Source organism: Lethenteron reissneri, chromosome 34 (assembly GCF_015708825.2).
Source record: "Lethenteron reissneri isolate LAM-NWPU_2019-01 chromosome 34, ASM1570882v1, whole genome shotgun sequence".
NCBI lineage: Eukaryota > Metazoa > Chordata > Hyperoartia > Petromyzontiformes > Petromyzontidae > Lethenteron > Lethenteron reissneri.
In genome coordinates this window covers 13,500,643-13,519,573 of record NC_083812.1, presented here as the reverse complement: position 1 = coordinate 13,519,573, position 18,931 = coordinate 13,500,643, and the positions used below count along the sequence as shown (strand labels likewise).

The window sequence follows — 18,931 nt, the reverse complement described above, 5'->3', positions numbered from 1 at the left end:
GTGTGTGGCGGGTGTTGTGTGTGCGTGTGTTGGTATGAGTGTGTGTGTGTGCGCGATAGGGCTGTAGTTAAGAACACTTGTGACTAAGTCGAGACTGGTGGTGAATGTTATTTTGTGTCGAGCCGTGCTAGTGCATCGCGTTATTTGTTAATCATAAACAAAGCACGGCCTGTGGTTTGCGACGCGTGTACATGTGTGTGTGTACACTGTGTGTGTGTACTCTGTGTGTGTATACTCTGTGTGTGTATACTCTGTGGGTGTACTTTGTGTGTGCACTGTGTGTGTGTACTTTGTGTGTGTACACTGTGTGTACTCTGTGTGTGTGTGCACTGTGTGTGTGTACTTTGTGTGTGCACTGTGTGTGTACTCTGTACACTGTGTGTACTGTGTGTGTGTACTGTGTGTGTATACTGTGTGTACTCTGTGTGTGTGTGTGTACTTTGTGTGTGTACTCTGTGTGTGTTGACTGTGCTGTGTGTGTGACAGATCACGACGCACCTGCTGTGTTGTGAACTCTCCGAGCCCATTCCGTGTGCTAATTGTGTCCGTGTCACTATGAACGTGGGGAACACACACACACACACTCCACTTACACACACTCCACTTACACACACTCCGCTTACACACACACACTCCATACACTACTCCACTTACACACACACACTCTACTTACACACACACTCCTTACACACACACACTCTTACACACACACACATTTTACACACACACTCCCCTTACACGCACACACACCCCCCTTACACGCACACACACTCCCCTTACACGCACACACACTCCACTTTTACACACACACTCTGCTTACGCACACACTCCAATCTTACACACACACTCATCTTACACACACTCCTTACACACTCCACTTATACACACACACTGCTTACACACACACCCTCCACTACACACACTCCTTACACACACACCCTCCACTTACACACACTCCTTACACACACACACACACTCCTTACACATACACACTCTACTTACACACACACACTCTACTTATACACTCCTTACACACACACACTCCACTTATACACACTCCACTTACACACACACCTTCCACTTACACACACACTCCTTACACTTACACACACTCCACTTACACACACTCCTTACACTTACACACACTCCACTTACACACACTCCTTACACACACATCTTACACACACTCTGCTTACACACACACTCCTTACACACTCCACTTACACACACACACACCACTTACACACACACACACACACTCCACTTACACACACACACTCCACTTACACACACACTCCTTACACTTACACACACTCCACTTACACACACACACTCCTTACACATACACACTCCACTTACACACACACACTCCTTACACATACACACTCCACTTACACACACACACTCCTTACACATACACACTCCACTTACACACACACACTCCACTTACACACACACTCATCTTACACACACCTCGCCACTGCTCATGCTTTTTTACACCGCTGGATGGAAGCCCTCCGCAGGCCTTCCAGGCATCATGGGGATGGGGTCGCTTGACCATAGTTCACCACGCCGGCCAGTGCAAGGGTGGGGTCGACCACTGACTCGCGCGGTGGTCGCCATTCGGTGTGCTAACCACTGCGCCACCGCTCCTGCTGCCCGATATCATTTAGCGGGCAACGCAAAGATTAAATAGGGACACGTATCCATCGATCGATTCCAGAGTTGATTGCTCGTCTCGTTGTCTGTCTCCGTTGTTGTTGTTTGTCTTTGTTGTTGTTTGTCTCCGTTGTTGTTGTCTGTCTCCGTTGTTGTTGTTGTTTGTCTTCGTTGTTGTTGTTGTTTGTCTCCGTTGTTGTTGTTTGTTTCTGCTTTTAGCACAGTACCCAACAATAATAGTGTCGAGAACCATCCACAGGCCTCCGTCAGTGAAAGCAACATTAATGCGACGTTATCATCGACGCGTTATCGTTAATAGCATTAATAGTGCAGCATTTTATTATTATTATCCCGAGAATTTAACGACATTTAAAGGCCTCTGTCCGTATTCCCAAAATGCCCATTGAAAGTTAACAAGCGAATTTGAACGCGGATGGGAACTCATTCATTGGCATCAGGAACACGAATGCCACTTATAAGAAGAGGCGCCACCACCTCCCGCACCACCACCTTGCACACGCTGCCGAGTGGCTCAAGAGCTTCTGCTGTTGCTGCTGCTACGCTGATGGGGAGGAAGCTGCGGGCGTGTGGAGCTCACTTGCTGGACTGGCTCGGCTGGGTTGTTCACGTGGTCGGGGTTGTCTGGGGCCAACTCCTGCTGCTGCTGCTGCTTGAATGCGTGCCGGGTGTGCACGGTGGTTTTGTGCGTGTGTCTGTGTGTGCGTGTCTGTGTGTGTGCTAGTTAACAGCACTTGCCCCTACAGTCTGTTAAGGCTATACGGGGGATCTTTGTCTTTGTGTGTAGGGGGAGCGGTGGTGTAGCGGTTAGCGCTACGAACCCGGCGACCCGAGTTCGATTCCCGCTCACGGCCAACACCGGTGACGATTTTATGAACCGGTCCTGGGCTTCTCCTAGGTCGACTCAGCCTCAAATCAGTACCTGGTGCGGTGTGTAAACATCGCCGCTGCGGAGACAAAGGAGGCCGGGCGTGGTGCTGATCACCCACCAACTCGTGTGCCTGTGCCGGCTTTCATAGGTGCCACTCGCTAACAGCACTTGCCCCGAAAGTCTATGAAGGCTATGGGGGGGGGGGGGGGCTCTTTGTCATGGCGAGAGTGGGGAGCGGTCGTGCAGCAATTAGCGCAGCTGCGCTACAAATCCGGCGACCCGGGCTCAATTCCAGCTCACCGCTGACGATTATCTGAACCGGTCCTGGGCCTCCCCGAGGTCGACTCAGCCTCAAATGAGTGACTGTAAAAAAACATTGCCCCTTGGGAGACAAAGGCGGCCGGGCGTTGGTGCTGCCACCCACCCACCTACCGCCTCTACTCGCCAACAGCACTTGCCTCAACAGTCTGTTAAGGCTATACGGGGATCTTTGTCTTTGTCACTTGTGTCCTCTGGGTGGCTTCCCGTTATAAATAGCTGGCGGGTGTTAAAAATTGCCCATCGCCCCCCCCCCCAACCTCCCCCTGCTCCCACCCCACCGTCTCCCCACTCTCTCTCCTCGCTCTTAAACACTCCCCCCCCCCCTTCTTCTCACTCTCTCTCGACTGCTCTTCCCCCTCCGCCCTTCATCTTCGGCTGTAACAAAACAAAACAAAAATCACGCACACCCCCAACTAATTTATGCCGAACTCATCCACCAAGAGGGAAGAGGGCACGGCTGGAGGGGGGGGGGGAACGACGACACGAGGGTGGAGTGGAGAAATGAGCGGAGAAAGAGGAGAGAGGAGAAGAGGGGTGGGGGGGGGGTGAAGGTTTGGGAGATAATGAGTGGAGCGGGGGGGGGTAAAGTGTAAACGAGAAGTGGATTAGAGGAGAGAGAGAGAAGAGTGGTGATCACCAGAGGGGAGGGAGGTGAGAGAGAGAGAGGGCACACACAGTTGACGAGAGAGGGAGCAGAGTGAGAGGTCAGAGTGGAGAGAGTCCTTCAAGATGAATACTCAACACAAAGACAAAGATCCCCCGTGTAGCCTCAACAGACTGTTGGGGCAAGTGCTGTTAGCGAGCACCTATGAAGGCCGGCGCGGCACACGAGGGGGTGGGGGGGGGCAGCACCACGCCTGGCCGTCTTTGTCTCCCTAGTGGCGATGTTTACACACCGCTATCAGGTACTCGTTTAAGGCTGAGTCGACCTAATCATAAACACACACGTACGGTGACAGAAAATGCGGTTGTGAAGATCGGGGCCGCTCCTCCCAGCATGCCTTTGCGTCACATGACAGGTGGTCGTGGGTTCGATCCAGACTCTGACCTCTGCTGTATATTTGGTCGCGTGAATTTATCTCCAGGTCCTCCGGTTTTCCCCTCCACATTTAGAATCAACATCACGCGTTTAGAGTATTTGGCTGCTATGCATGTCCACGCGATAAGCCACTTGGTTGAGCTATCATTTGTGTCCAGGTCGCTTCTGAAAAAAGAGTTATGTAGCTCAGTGGGCCTTACAAGGGTAAAATAAAAAACAACAGACTCCACTCTCCGTCCTGAAGGCTCTCGCGTCGTGGCTGGCAGACCTCGACGTTGGCACCTCGTGGCCCCTGACACACATTGCCATCACTCGCAAGAATAGAATAGAAACCAGACGTCTGCGTGCGTGTGCGCGTGCGGTCCTCCACGTAACAGAGCCGCCGGGGAGTCGACGCAACTCGCGGGGGGCTTTTCATTCCGACGATGGAAGAGACGACGGTTCGACACGCGGACCGCAGTCGATAAACGGCGATAACCACGATCTGGCCGAGCCCGTCCGTCATTTCCTGTACGCCGGGGCGACTCGGAGCGTGTGTGTTTGTTGTTGTTACATCGTCACGTCTCTTCTCAACACGTTTGGAAGGGGGCCGGGCCCCCCCCCCCCACCCCCGGGCAGCTGTCTCTGTGTGCCACGAGGTGTCTCGGCACGTGGCCTGCGATCGGACATCACCGGTCTGCCCGTACGGGGAAGGGGGGCGACAGTTCGTGGTGCGTGTGATCACAATTGAGCGGAAGCAGAGGGAGGGGTCATTCATCTGACCTCGCTCAAGTCGTTGGCTGACTTGAGCGAGCGGTACGGCGGTCTTTGACGTCGGCTCTCTTTGGTAGCTTCCTCCGCTTAGTCTGTCACTGCTCTCTCGCTCGCTCGCCTTCTCTCGCAAACTCTGTCTCTGAGGTGTCTCCACTCTATGGACTCTCACTCTCCCCTGGTGCCTCCACACAGCTCCATACATCTCTCTCTCTACCGCTCTCTCTGTCTCCCCACCCCTTGCTCTCCCTCCCTCGCTCTCTCTCACACCTCTCCCCGCTCCCTCATTCTCATTTTCCCCTCTCGCTTTCCCCCTCAGCCTTGCGTTTAATCCTACAGAGCACAGGAATAATCTGGTTTAGGCGCGTGTGTGTGCGCGCGCGCGCCGCCTGTATGTGAGCCTGCATGCATGCGCGTGTGTGTGTCTCTATATTTGTGCGTGTGCCTATGCAAGTGCAAGTGTCCGTGTGTTTGTATCTGCGTGTGTACCTGCGTGTGTGCGCGCGCGCTAATGTTGCATGTCTTCATGTATCTGTGTGAATGTGCGTCTGCAGTATATTTGAGTGATTGCTTGTGTGTCTGTGTGTCTGTGTGTGTGCGCGGGGAGCGGTCGTGCAGTGGTTTAGCGCGGTGCGCGGCAAAATCGGCGACCTGAGTTCGATTTCCGCCCGCAGCCGACATCGGTGACAAATATCTGTGACCGGTCCTGGGCCTCCTCTAGGTTGACTCGGTGTGGAAACAGCACTGGGGGGAGATACAGGCAGCCGGGCGGGGTGCTGCCCACTGGCCGTGTTGGCCTTCATTCGTGCTCACCAACAGCACTTGCCTCCAACGGCCTGTCGAAAGGCTACATGGGGGACCTTTGTCTTTTGTACGTGAACTTTGCCTGTTTAAGTTAACGTGCGTATGTGTGTGTGTGTGTGTAAATATCTGTGTTCTCTGTCAGTGTGTCTGCAGATGAGTGCATTTGCAAAATGCATTTGTGTAAATATTTGTCTGTACAAATGTGAGTGTGGGCGTGTGAATGTATACGTGTGTTTGTTCGTGTAAACACGTTTCAATGTGTGTGCGTGTTTGCATAAGTGTCATCTCTAGGCCATTATGATCATCGCGATTTAGCGTTCAGTATCTTCAACACTGGCGCGGACCTCTCTTAGGTTGACTCAGCCCAAAGGGAGCAGCCGGTTAAAATGCTGATACCGATTCGTCGGTCGATGTCAGTGGCCCACGATACGTGCGTGGAAATCGTGCGTAAAGAATCAACATTGATCGGCGTGTATGTGGTGTGTGCAATGGGCACAGGTGACTCGTGCAGCCACTAGTGGCCGCTACATTAACCACGATGTAAGAAGTAAGAATAGCCACTTGCATCGGGTTTGCATCGACACTGAATCGTGACACTTCAGCGAGTGGCGTTGGGGGGGGGGGCGTTTGCTAATGAGGGTTGGGAGTCGGTGCCGGATTATCCCAGTAGCACAAGTAGCGACATATGTAGTAGCTACTACATATGTAGCAGCTACTACATATGTAGTAGCTACGCACTTGTAGTAGCTGCTACATATGTAGCTACGGGCCCCGCACTTTCAAGGGCCCCGCGCTAAATGCTTTCAAGCTATCAATTCCGGTTCAGTGATACCAGCATTTGCTCTATTACTATAGTACTTTACTGCCTTCAACTTAGGGTTAGCAATTTGTCGTATTATTTGGGCTGCATAGCAAATGAAAAAAATGCAATAACTTAACTATGCAAGTAAAACGTTCGTGTATTTTAATATTAGTGTTTATTTATTTATTTAGGGCTTCTTTATAACAAATGCTATAGGCCCCACACGAGCTTAATCCGGCACTGTTGGCAGGAGGGGGGATCTGGGAGGCACAGGGGTTGGGGGGGGGGGTGCAGGGGTTACCAAGGGTGCAGATCCATCCACCCTTGGTAATGATCAAGTGACCAAGTAATATCTGAACCTTTCCTGGGCATCCCCCTAAGTCGACTCAACCACAAATGAGCACCTGGTGCATTGTGTGTGCGCGTGTAAATATCACCAGGACAGAGACGGCCCAGGCTTGGTGCTGACTAAAGCCGCCACTCCTGGCTCCATCCTTCATGTGCCGTGCCGGCCTTCTAATAATCGACACTCTTGAAACAAATAAACCACTTGCACCCCCCCCCCCCCTAAACTCTCTCTACTCCCCAACCAGCTGGGGAATCGTCCCGCCGTCGTCGTCGCTGCGTGTGTGTGTGTGCGCCTCTCGTGTCATGTGTGTGTGCGTCTCGTGTCATTACAATCGCGACACGTGGGAGCCCGAGCGAGCGGTGGGAGGGAGCGCCGGAGATTAAGTGGAGAGATAATGCGTGATGATACACGCCTTCACGACCACCTCTCGCGCGCTGCGAGATGTTGACCTACCTCGCCCGGTACACGGGCGGTCGTGGGCTCGACCCCGACCTTGACGGCCTGCTGCTGTATATTTGGGACTTTGTGTGTCTCTCACCACGGAGATGTTAACTCCCTCGCCTGGTGTGCAGGAGGTCAGTGGGCTCGACCCCGACCCTGACGCCTGCTGCTGCTGTATATTTGGACTGTGCGTGTCTCTCTCTCCCGTGGGTCGTGTGGATTTTTCTCCGGCCCCTTCTGGTTTTTTCCAGACACATTTAGAATGAACATACGCTTGGAGTGTTTGGTTGCTATAAATGTACACTGTTATAAGCCACTTCGTCGCCAGTTATATATATATATATTGTATATGTGTTCTATATATGTGTGTGTAAAAGGCGACATATCCGGCAACGGACCAAATTCACAGCGCATAGAGAGGCCGGAGAGGTGTGCACTGTGAAGAAGGGTCATTACCCGAAACGTTGCCTATTTTATATTTTTAGTTCTCAATTTGCGTTGTTGGTGACGGTTGTGTTGAGTTGTGTTGTTGTTTGTGCTTGTGCACCGCTGCCAACACATCACCACCAGCTCATTCGTTAGACTTTTATTCAAGTCGCCGTGACGTCTCTTCCTTGCGCCAGTCCGCTCGTCCGTGGCGCCCTCCTCGTCCTGTCCCTCGGTGCAATTCCCAGCGCGCATCTCACTCCCCCCCCCTGCTTCCCGCTTGACTTCGCTGCGCGCTCGGCAAGCTTCTACCGTTCCGCTTTCTTGGCAAATCGTCCGCGCCTCTGGTCCGCGACGTCACACGGCGCCTGACAAAGCGCCGAGTTGACGCGCCGCGTCTCGTGAACCACAGAGCCACGTTGACCCACCTCGGTGACGCGTGCTTCCAACCTCACCACCGGCAAGGGGCAAGGGGGGGGGGGTCATCATCCAGCAGTGGATTGAGAGCGGGGTGTCAATACGCAGCCGGTCGCGCGTTGCTCCGCGCGTGTACGGTGGGGGATGGTTTTGTGCGTGCGCATGATATTGGACTTCTTTCGCACCGTACGTAGCCAACCGCGCTAATTGGAGGTTTCACCTGCGGCAGTAATTTGAGCAGTTGGATTTAGCGCGGATGAACGTGTCTGTGTGTGTGTGGAGTCGGAAAATGCAAATGCGTAGTTTCCAGACGCAGGCAATGGGGGTTTAATTAACGGACTCGTTAATGTAATTATTCCTTTACTGTCATTGTAACAATATTGGTTAGAGACCGACACAGGCTTCATTGTCGACTGTAATTGCAGTGCTCGGGACCCCGTGGTGGCGAGATGTGAACTACCTGGCCCGGCATGCAGGAGGTCGTGGGCTCGATCTCCTGACCCTGTAACGCCTGCCGTGTTTGCGAGTCTCTCTCCCTGTGGTCGCGTGGATTTTTCTCCGGGTCCTCCGGTTTTCCCCCTCCACGTTTGGAATGAACATCGCGTCTTCAGAGTATGTGGTTGTTACAAATGTCCACAAGATAAGCCACTCCGTTATCACTTGTGGCCAGGTCGCTTCTGAAAAAAATAGCTACATAGCTCAGTGGGCCTTGCCTGGTAAAATAAAATAAAGTCGTCTAATTAGTTTAGTTTTTAGTTCGCTGACGGGATGTCCACGATGGTGCACGAGTGTGGTGTGGTGTGCATGGTGGGTGTGTGTGTTGGTGAGTGTGTGGTGTGCATGGTGGCGTGTGGTGTGGGGTGGGTGCATGGTGTGGTGTGCATGGTGGGGTGGGTGCATGGTGGGTGTGTTGGTGAGTGTGGTGTGGTGTGCATGGTTGGTGTGGTGGGTGTGTGACGAGTGTGGTGTGCATGGTGGGGTGTGCGTTGCCGAGTGCGTGCCTCCCCGAGGTCGGCTCAAATGAGCACGCGATGCATTGTGTCAACATCATAATTGGGGTGACAAAGGCGGCCGGGTGTGGTTCTGTCAGCAATAGCACTTGCCCTCGAAGTCTGTGAGAGGTTACACGGGGATCTTTGTCTTTGTGTTGTTAATGAGAGTGGTCGTGGCTGCGTTGTGTCTGCTAGGAGCTTTCCTGAGCGGTGTGCCTGGCGCGGTGGGGTGCGGGTGCCATGTGGTTTACACGGCACCCATACTAAACCAGCAGTCTTACAGGTACCACGCACACCCCCACACTCACCCACACACACCCACACATACACACACCCACACAAACCCACACACACCCACAGACACACACCCACACACACCCACAGACACACACCCACAGACACACCCCCACACTCACACCACACACACACACGCACACCCCCACACTCACACATACACACACCCACACAAACCCACACACACCCACACATACATACACCCACACAAACCCACACACACCTACAGACACACACCCACAGACACACACCCACAGACACATCCACAGACACCCACCCACAGACACCCACCCACACACACGCACAACCCCACACACACCCACACGCACCTACACACACACACACACCCCCACACACTCCCACACACCCTTCCACACACACACACTTCCACACCCCCCCCCCACACCCCCTACCCACACCCCCACTCCCTCCATTCCGCCCACCGCCGCCGCCCCTCTCTACCCGCATCGTGGACAATCGGCGCGAGGCAGCCCCTCACCACCACCACCGCCGACTTGGCTCGGTGCAGCAGCGGCAGCAGCAGCGGCAGCAGCGGCGCCTCCCGCGTTATCTGCATCGGCGCCGCCGCTCAACCCCGCCGGCCCCCACCCCCACGCCCACCCCCCAACCACCACCCACCACGATGCGAACAACAGAATATGTATGAAGGCCGCAGGCCACCGCGGAGAGAGACAAAGACGGCCGGGCGCTCACGCCTTTCCCCCGGCCGGTGTCGCGAACGGCACCGGCTCCGATAGCCTGAGCACGGCTTGGCACGTGGCGATGCGTGTGTGCGCGTAGGTGTGCGTGTGTGCGCGTAGCTGTGCGTGTGTGCTCGTAGGTGTGCGTGTGTGCTCGTAGCTGTGCGTGTGTGCGCGTAGGTGTGCGTGTGTGCGCGTAGGTGTGCGTGTGTGCGCGTAGGTGTGCGTGTGTGCGCGTAGGTGTGCGTGTGTGCGCGTAGGTGTGCGTGTGTGCTCGTAGGTGTGCGTGTGTGCTCGTAGCTGTGCGTGTGTGCGCGTAGCTGTGCGTGTGTGCTCGTAGGTGTGCGTGTGTGCGCGTAGCTGTGCGTGTGTGCGCGTAGGTGTGCGTGTGTGCGCGTAGGTGTGCGTGTGTGCTCGTAGGTGTGCGTGTGTGCTCGTAGCTGTGCGTGTGTGCTCGTAGCTGTGCGTGTGTGCGCGTAGGTGTGCGTGTGTGCGCGTAGGTGTGCGTGTGTGCTCGTAGGTGTGCGTGTGTGCTCGTAGCTGTGCGTGTGTGCTCGTAGGTGTGCGTGTGTGCGCGTAGCTGTGCGTGTGTGCGCGTAGCTGTGCGTGTGTGCTCGTAGCTGTGCGTGTGTGCGTGGTGGGGCCGAGTGTGGTGCTGGCCATCATAGGTGCTCGCTAACAGCGAGGCTATACGGGGGGAGCGTGAGTCCTATGAGTCGAGCGTGTGTATGCATTGGTGTGTTGGTGAGCGTGTTGGTGAGTGAGAGAGTGGTGTTGGTGAGCGTGTTGGTGAGTGAGAGAGGCGTGTTGGTGAGCGTGTTGGTGAGTGAGAGAGTGGTGTTGGTGAGTGTGGTGTGTGGGAGTCTGTTGGTGAGTGTGGTGGTGAGCGTGTTGGTGTGTGAGAGTCTGTGTTGGTCAGTGTGTGAGTGTGTTGGTGTGTGGGAGTGTTGTTGGTGAGCGTGTTGGTGTGTGAGAGAGTGTGTTGGTGAGTGTGTTGGTGAGTGTGTTAGTGAGTGTGTTGGTGTGTGGTTGTTGGTGAGCGTGTTGGTGTGTTGGTGAGTGTGTTGGTGTGTGGGAGTGTTGTTGGTGAGTGTGTTGGTGAGTGAGAGTCTGTGTTGGTGAGTGTGTGAGAGAGTGTGTTGGTGTGTGAGAGAGTGGTGTTGGTGAGCGTGTTGGTGTGTGAGAGAGTGTGTTGGTGGTGAGCGTGTTGGTGAGTGAGAGTCTGTGTTGGTGAGTGTGTTGGTGTGTTGGTGAGTGTGTTGGTGAGTGTGTGAGAGAGTGGTGTTGGTGAGTGTGTGCGTGTGCACGAGTGGCGCGTGTAATGTTACACACACATTGGCCTCATAAGTATTCTCTGCGTCGGAGTTCTGGGCCGTTTAATTAATTGATCGTCGAGTAAACACACACACACACTCACACACACACTCTCACACACACACTCACACACACTCAGACACACTCACACACTCACACACACACTCACACACAGACACACACACACTCACACACACACACACTCAGACACTCACACACACACTCACACACACACTCAGACACACACACACTCACACACACACTCACACACACACTCACACACACACTCACACACACACTCAGACACTCACACACACACACACTCAGACACACACTCAGACACACACACACTCACACACACACTCACTCTGCATTGCCCACCCAGCCTGCTTACCCGTCTGCTCACACGCGATATGATTCGCCGTGTGTGTGTGTCTGCGTGTGGAGCGGTGGTGCAGTGGTTAGCGCGCTGCGCTCCTGGCTTCCAACATCGGTGACAAATATCTGAACCGGTCCTGGGCCCCCCCCCCCTCATAAGTCGACTCGGCCTCAAATCCTCAAATGGTTATCAGGTGCGATGTGTAAACATCGCCACTGCGGAGACAAATACGGCCGGGCGTGGTGCTACCCACCCACCCACTCGCGTGCCGCGCTGACAGCACTTGCCCCGGCAGTATGTTAAAGGCTATACAGGTGGTCTTTGTCTTTGCGTGTGTGTGTGTGGAACAGAGAGAGCACCATCTTCTCTCGCCTGTGATTACATCTGCTTCTCTCGCGCTCTCGCTCCCCTCCCTCTCCATCGCTCCCTGCCTCCCTCTCCTCCCCCCGTGGCTTCTCAGCCCCCACCCTTCTTACGACAGCTCACTCACACCACAGGCAGAGTGGTCACACAGGCAGACACACACAGACGCACACAGACGCACAGACACACACGGACGCACAGACACACACGGACAGATACCGCACATACGACCCCGAGTGGCCAGGTTCGCAGTAGAGCGCGCTAACCACCACACTACCGCTCCCCACCACCCACACAGATACACACAGACACTGTATATATACACACACACCCCCCACACACACACACCCCACACACACACCCCACACACACCACACACACACCCCCCACACACACGCCCCACACACACACCCCACACACACACCACACACACACACCCCCCACACACACGCCCCACACACACACACAAACCCCACACAGTAAGAGAGTTGGGGTTGGTGTGAGTGAGTGTGTGAGTAGGAGGGTTGGGGTGTGAGTGAGTGTGTGTGTGAGTAAGAGGGTTGGGGTGTGAGTGAGTGTGTGTGTGAGTAAGAGGGTTGGGGTGGGTGAGTGAGTGAGTGAGTGTGTGAGTAGGAGGGTTGGGGTGTGAGTGAGTGAGTGAGTGTGTGAGTAGGAGGGTTGGGGTGTGAGTGAGTGAGTGAGTGTGTGAGTAGGAGGGTTGGGGTGTGAGTGAGTGAGTGAGTGTGTGAGTAGGAGGGTTGGGGTGTGAGTGAGTGTGTGTGTGAGTAAGAGGGTTGGGGTGTGAGTGAGTGAGTGTGTGTGTGAGTAAGAGGGTTGGGGTGGGTGAGTGAGTGAGTGAGTGTGTGAGTAGGAGGGTTGGGGTGTGAGTGAGTGAGTGAGTGTGTGAGTAGGAGGGTTGGGGTGTGAGTGAGTGAGTGAGTGTGTGAGTAGGAGGGTTGGGGTGTGAGTGAGTGTGTGTGTGAGTAAGAGGGTTGGGGTGGGTGAGTGAGTGAGAGGGTTGGGGTTGGTGTGAGTGAGTGTGTGAGTAGGAGGGTTGGGGTGTGAGTGAGTGTGTGTGTGAGTAAGAGGGTTGGGGTGGGTGAGTGAGTGAGAGGGTTGGGGTGGGTGTGAGTGAGTGTGTGAGTAGGAGGGTTGGGGTGTGAGTGAGTGTGTGTGTGAGTAAGAGGGTTGGGGTGGGTGAGTGAGTGAGAGGGTTGGGGTTGGTGTGAGTGAGTGTGTGAGTAGGAGGGTTGGGGTGTGAGTGAGTGTGTGTGTGAGTAAGAGGGTTGGGGTGGGTGGGTGAGTGAGTGAGAGGGTTGGGGTTGAGGGGTTGGCGAGGGGAGGAGGTAGCGGTGGTTGCTGCGTCTCATTTCTCTTCTCGCGGTGCGGTGGTGGCGGTGGTGGGGGGGGATCAGGGCGTGTGGGTGGGAGGTGTGGGGAGGGGCGGAGGGGAGTTAAGCAGCCTGATTTGGTGACTGCTGAACACTAACAGGTATTGACAAAGAGAGCGAGCGGCGTGCGTGCTGCGCATACAAGGCGCCCGTGTGTGTGCGTGCGTGCATGCACACGTGTGCGTGCATGTGTGTGCATGCATGTGTGTGTGCTGTGTGTATGTGTGGGGAGCGGTGGTGTAGCGGTTAGCGCCGCTGCGCTATGAACCTGGCGACTCGAGTTCGATTCCCGCTCACGGCCAACACCAGTGACGATTATCTGAACCGGTCCTGGGCCTCCCCTAGGTCGACTCAGCCTCAAATTAGTACCTGGTACGGTGTGCAAACATCGCCACTGGGGAGACAAAGGCGGTCGGGCGTGGTGCTGGCCACCCACCCCCTCGTGTACCGTTCCGGCCTGCATAGGTGCTCGCTAACAGCACTTGCCCCTATAGTCTGTGAAGGCTACATGGGGGATCTTTGTCTTTGTGTGCGTGTATGGGGAGCGGTGGTGTAGTGGTTTGCGCGCTGCGCTATGAACCTGGCGACTCGAGTTCGATTCCCGCTCACGGCCAACACCCAGTGATGATTATCTTCACCGGTCATGCGCCTTCCCTAGGTCGACTCAGCCTTAAACTGGTACTTGGCGCGGGTAGGTGCTCGCTAATGGCACTTGCCCCGACAGTCTATCAGGGTACCTTTGTCTCTACATACGCAGAGATAGACAACTTCTTTTGTACCGTACGTGGCCAGCTGGCGACAGCAAACAAAACACCCAAAAACCGCTCGAAAAAGAAATGAATTTTCAATCGAGATGAGTTTGAAAGTCGCCACGGACGCAGCACCCGCGAGAGGAATTCCTCCACCCCCCACCACACACACCGATCATCGTCGAGTGAAAACAATAAAATAACGAAACGAGGCCCAACATCAACACCGAGACTTGGAGGAGGAGGAGACGTGAAAAGACCTCTCCCCTCTCCCCTCGTTCGAGCAGCCCCAAGATAACCCGCGGGCGGGGGTTGTCGCGGGAGAAGTTGGTTTCACGATTAGAATAACTCGTGCAAGTGAAAGTAACACACAAAAATACGCGAATGTGAATTGATTGTCAATGTTACAATTCGGCTCGTTCATCCCGGAAGGCCTCGCCGAGTCTCGGCTCCGCTTTTCAGGAGGGTCCTGTCAATTGTGCGTCGCAGCGGGCAGACAACGTTGCCATGTACGGACCCAATTGAGTCAATAGCAGGGTGATTTTTGTGAGTGTTTTGGGTGTTTGGGCTGATGCCGGGTTGCGTTGTATGGGAGGAAACCAGCGCACCTGGAGGAAGCCAATTTCAGGACGGGGGGAGAGAACATACAGATTCCCCCGGGTCAAGAATCGGACCCAGAGCCTTTAAAGTGTCACCACTTCACCACTCACTCTGTCCCCGTATATATAACCTGTGTAGAGTGCGTCTGTGTGTGTGGCTGATACACGTGGTTGTATGCGTACAGGACGTATAACGTCGTGCATATGTGTGTACAGGAAGGTTTGTGTGTCGATCTGTGTTTGTACGAGTGTGTATTTGAGCTTTAGCATGCTGCACTACGAACCTGGAGACCCGATTTTGATTCCTGCTCACAAGCAATAAATAGTTGTGAATATCTGAACCGGTCCTGGGTCTCTCCTAGGTCGATTCAGCCTTTAATGAGTACCTGGTGCGGTGTGTGAACATCGCCACTGGGGAGACAAAGGCGGCCGGGCGTGGTGCTGGCCACCCACCCCCTCGTGCACCGTTTCGGCCTTCATATGTGCTCGCTAACAGCACTTGCCCCTACAGTCTGTTAAGGCTATATGGGGGATCTTTGTCTTTATATGTGAGTGTGTGTATGAGTGTGTGTATGAGTGTGTGTGTGAGTAAGTGAGTGTGTATGTATGTGACTGTGTGTATGAGTGTGTGTGTCTGTATGAGTGTGTGTATGAGTGTGTGAGTGTGTGTATGAGTGTGAGTGTGTGTGTATGAGTGTGTGTATGAGTGAGTGTGAGTGTATGTGACTGTGTGTATGAGTGTGTGTGTGTATGAGTGTGTGTATGAGTAAGTGAGTGTGTGTATGTGACTGTGTGTATGAGTGTGTGTGTGTATGAGTGAGTGTGTGAGTGTGTGTGTGTGTATGAGTGTATGTGTGTGTATGTGTGTGTGTGAGTGTATGAGTGTGAGTGTATGAGTTTGAGTGTATGAATGTGAGTGTGTGTATGAGTGTGAGTGTGTGTAAGGACACTCACACTCATACACCACGGCCGTGCGTGGTGCATGCCACCCACTCCCTCGTGCGCTGCTGAACCGGCGGCCTTCATTGGTGCTGGCCAACAACACTTGCCCCATCAGCCTGAAGAGGACTCTACGGGGTGTTTTATGCCTTTTGCACGAGTGAAAGAGTGTACGTGAGTGTGTATGGATGTGTGCAGCACAGTGTGTGCAAATGTGTTTTTAAGTGTGTGTGCATGAGTGCATGAGAATATGTGCGCGTGTGTGGTGTGTAAGCGTGTGTGCATGGCACGGCGAAATTGTAAATTTTACTCGTTAAATAAATCGCAGCTGCCCTGTGTCGCCTATCAATCGGTCGTGATTGCCGGCAGACTCGTGGCCTTGGCATTCCGAAACCTATAGACGTGTAGGGAGCAGGGAACGGCGTGGAAAGCGGTGTGTGTGTCAGTGTGTGAGTGAGTGTGTGTATGTGTGTGTGAGTGAGTGTGTGAGTGTGTGAGTGTGTGAGTGTGTGTGACTGTGTGTGAGTGTGTGTGAGTACTGTGGGGAGCGGTGGTGTAGCGGTTAGCGCGCCGTGCTACAAACTTGGCGACCCGGGTTCGATTCCCGCTCACGGCCAACACCAGTGACGATTTAATTGAACCAGCCCTGGGCCTCCCCTATGTCGACTAGGCCTCAAACGAGTACCCGGTGCGATGTGTAAACATCGCCACTGGGGGAGACAAAGGCGGTCGGGCGTGGTGCTGGCCACCCACCCCCTCGTGTGCCATGTCGGACTTCATAGGTGCTCGCTAACAGCGCTTGTCCCTACCGCCTGTTAATGCCACACGGGGTTTGGGGTGGGGGGGTCTTTGTTTTTTGTGCGGGTGCTGGGCGACAGGGTGCGGTGACGCGGCACAGCGGTAGCGCGTGCCCCCCCTTGGTGTGGTTGGAACACTCGCAGCCCCCCCCCCGCTTAATAACCCTAAACAATGATACCGCCCATGTGCTTGGCAGCGGACGCTACATGAGCCTGTGGCGTCAATTCGAAAGAGTCGAGTCGCCGTGCGCCTGCCGATGTCACGGTCCCAGATTTTGGCGAACTTTTACAAGATGACACCGCAAGTGACTCAATTGGGATTATACACAGCGGCTATCGTCCCCCCTCCTACACTGCGGAAACATGGCAGGATCCTCTTGAGAAAATGTCATGGGAGTCGGCGAGGCTTTCCTGGGTAAACGAGCGTAATGACAACAATGTATGTGAGTATACGTGTGTCTGTGTGCGAGTGTCAGTAGTAGTGTGTGTCGAAATTTGTGTCCGTGTAAATGTGTGTGCACATTGATTGAAGTTTGCGTCCGGATAAATGTACGTGTGTGTCTAACAGCGCTTTCCCCAAAAGTCTGTTAAAGGCTTTATATGTGTGCTCTTTGTATGAGTGTACGTGTGTGTGTGATTGTGTGAGTCTGCGTGTGATTGTGAGTAAGTATGTACGTATAGGTGTGTACGTCTGTGTGTGCGAGTCTGCATGTGATTGTAAGTATGTACGCTTAAGTGTGTGTACGTATCTGTGTGTGAGTCGGTGCGTATGAGCAGAAGGTGTGAGTCAGGGGTTTGAGGGAGCATGTGAGTCCAGGTGTGTGCGCCTGTACGTTGGGGAGTCTAAGTAGTGTGTGTGTGCGTGTGTGTGCGCGCGTGTGTGCGCGTGTGTGTGCGTGTGTGTGCGTGTGTGTGCGTGTGTGTGTGTGTGCGTGCGTGTGTGCGCGCGTGTGTGAACGTGCGAGCAGCCATTGCTCACAAAACTCGCACGCACACGTCGCAGCCCGTTGCGCTCGAACCATCGCCCGGAGCCAAAATCTTCCTTTGCGCCGATCTCCGAGCATGAGAGAGAGAGAGCATCCCTCCTCCTCCTCCTCGTCCTCCTCCCCCTCACTCCCCCATCATCACCCCTGCAGAATAACTGCCCCCCCTCCTCACCCCAGCCTCCATTCCCTCTCTCTCTCTGTGCACATCGCACCCCCCCCCCACCACCCAGACCCCTCCTCCCCCTCCTCCTCGCTCAGGGAATCTGGGATTCATAATGTTTTTTTTCCTTCTGCAGGGCATTCTCCTTTGGATGGGTTTTAGGGAGAGGGAGGGAGTGAGTGGGAGAGGGGGAGGGAGTTGTGTTTTCTGAGTGCCATTGATGGCTGTAATGTGAACACCTACCCTGGCTGCGCGTGTGTGCGTCCGCGTGTGATCGTCTTGTTGTGTGGTGGTTGTTCTGCCGGTTGTGCTGACGCATGCGCTGCTGTTTGCCGCTGTTGCTGTTGCAGGCGGTTGCGATGGTGGTGGTGGTGGTGTGAGCGGTACACCGGAACACCATGACCTCCATGGACAGGCACATTCAGCAGACCAACGACCGGCTGCAGTGTATCAAACAGGTAACACAGTCACACGCGCGCACATGTGCAGTCACGCAGGCCCACGGTCGCACACCGTCACCACGTCACCAACAACAACGGCTGCCATTCGCCAGTTAGTGATGGTGACGTCACCACAGCGCTTGTGCCAGGCCAGGTGCACTTTGAGGCTGTCACGCGAAGTGTCAAAGGCTCGCTGCTGGCAGGAGGTCACGCTGTGTTTTATGGGTCGACTGACTGAGACGACTGGCAGATGCGCCAACTGTGCTCCCCGCTGTGTTAGCCGCCCAGCACGCCGCTCGTGGATGTGAGAGTCGCTCCTCTGCCCTCCGTTGTTGCAGGAGGGGCGACTGCCTCCAAATCTGCCCAAGTAGCGTCCTTCACGATCAGCCTCCTAGACATGCGCGCGCACACGTTCTCGCACAAAATAACTTGTGTACATGCACGCACACGCGCGGACATAAACACACACGTACACAATTCTTCTTCCTGGCGTTATTCCGCTCTTGCGCGGTCTCACTTCCCCTGGCCTGGCCCATCATCGCCACGTCCACTGGGTCACCGCTTCTCATCTCGTCGCAGTGGTGAGATGTTAACTACTTTGCCCGGTATACAGGAGGTCGTGGGTTCGATCCTGGTCCTGAAGCCTGCTGTATATTTGGAGTTTTTCTCTCTCCCCGCGGTCATGTCAATTTTTCTCCAGGTCCTCCGATTTTTTCCTCCACATTTAGAATCAACGCGCGTTTAGAGGATTTTGGCCGCTACATATTTCCACGTGATGATGAGCCACTTCGTTGAGCTGTCATTTGTGGCCAGGTGGCTTCTGAAAAAACAGCTAATAGCTGATTAGGGCCTTACGCCCTTACCTGGTTCAAATAAACAACAGTTTAGTTGAATGGTTTGTTAAGTCCGCTATCTCGGCCCGACTCGCGG

At 54.4% G+C, this 18,931-nt stretch overlaps 1 protein-coding gene across 3 annotated transcripts in view; it reads left to right on the top strand.

Annotated features, from left to right (window-relative positions):
• LOC133350688 (zinc finger MIZ domain-containing protein 1-like) overlaps positions 1–18,931 on the top strand; it is a 197,479-nt gene that overhangs the window by 106,802 nt on the left and 71,746 nt on the right. For all 3 annotated transcript variants that reach the window (XM_061565321.1, XM_061565320.1, XM_061565318.1), the window contains exons 2-3: positions 9,085–9,172; positions 17,912–18,019. In XM_061565321.1, the coding sequence (XP_061421305.1) occupies positions 17,960–18,019 (60 nt within the window). In that variant the 5' untranslated portion in view covers positions 9,085–9,172; positions 17,912–17,959. The remainder of the gene's footprint in view (positions 1–9,084; positions 9,173–17,911; positions 18,020–18,931) is intronic.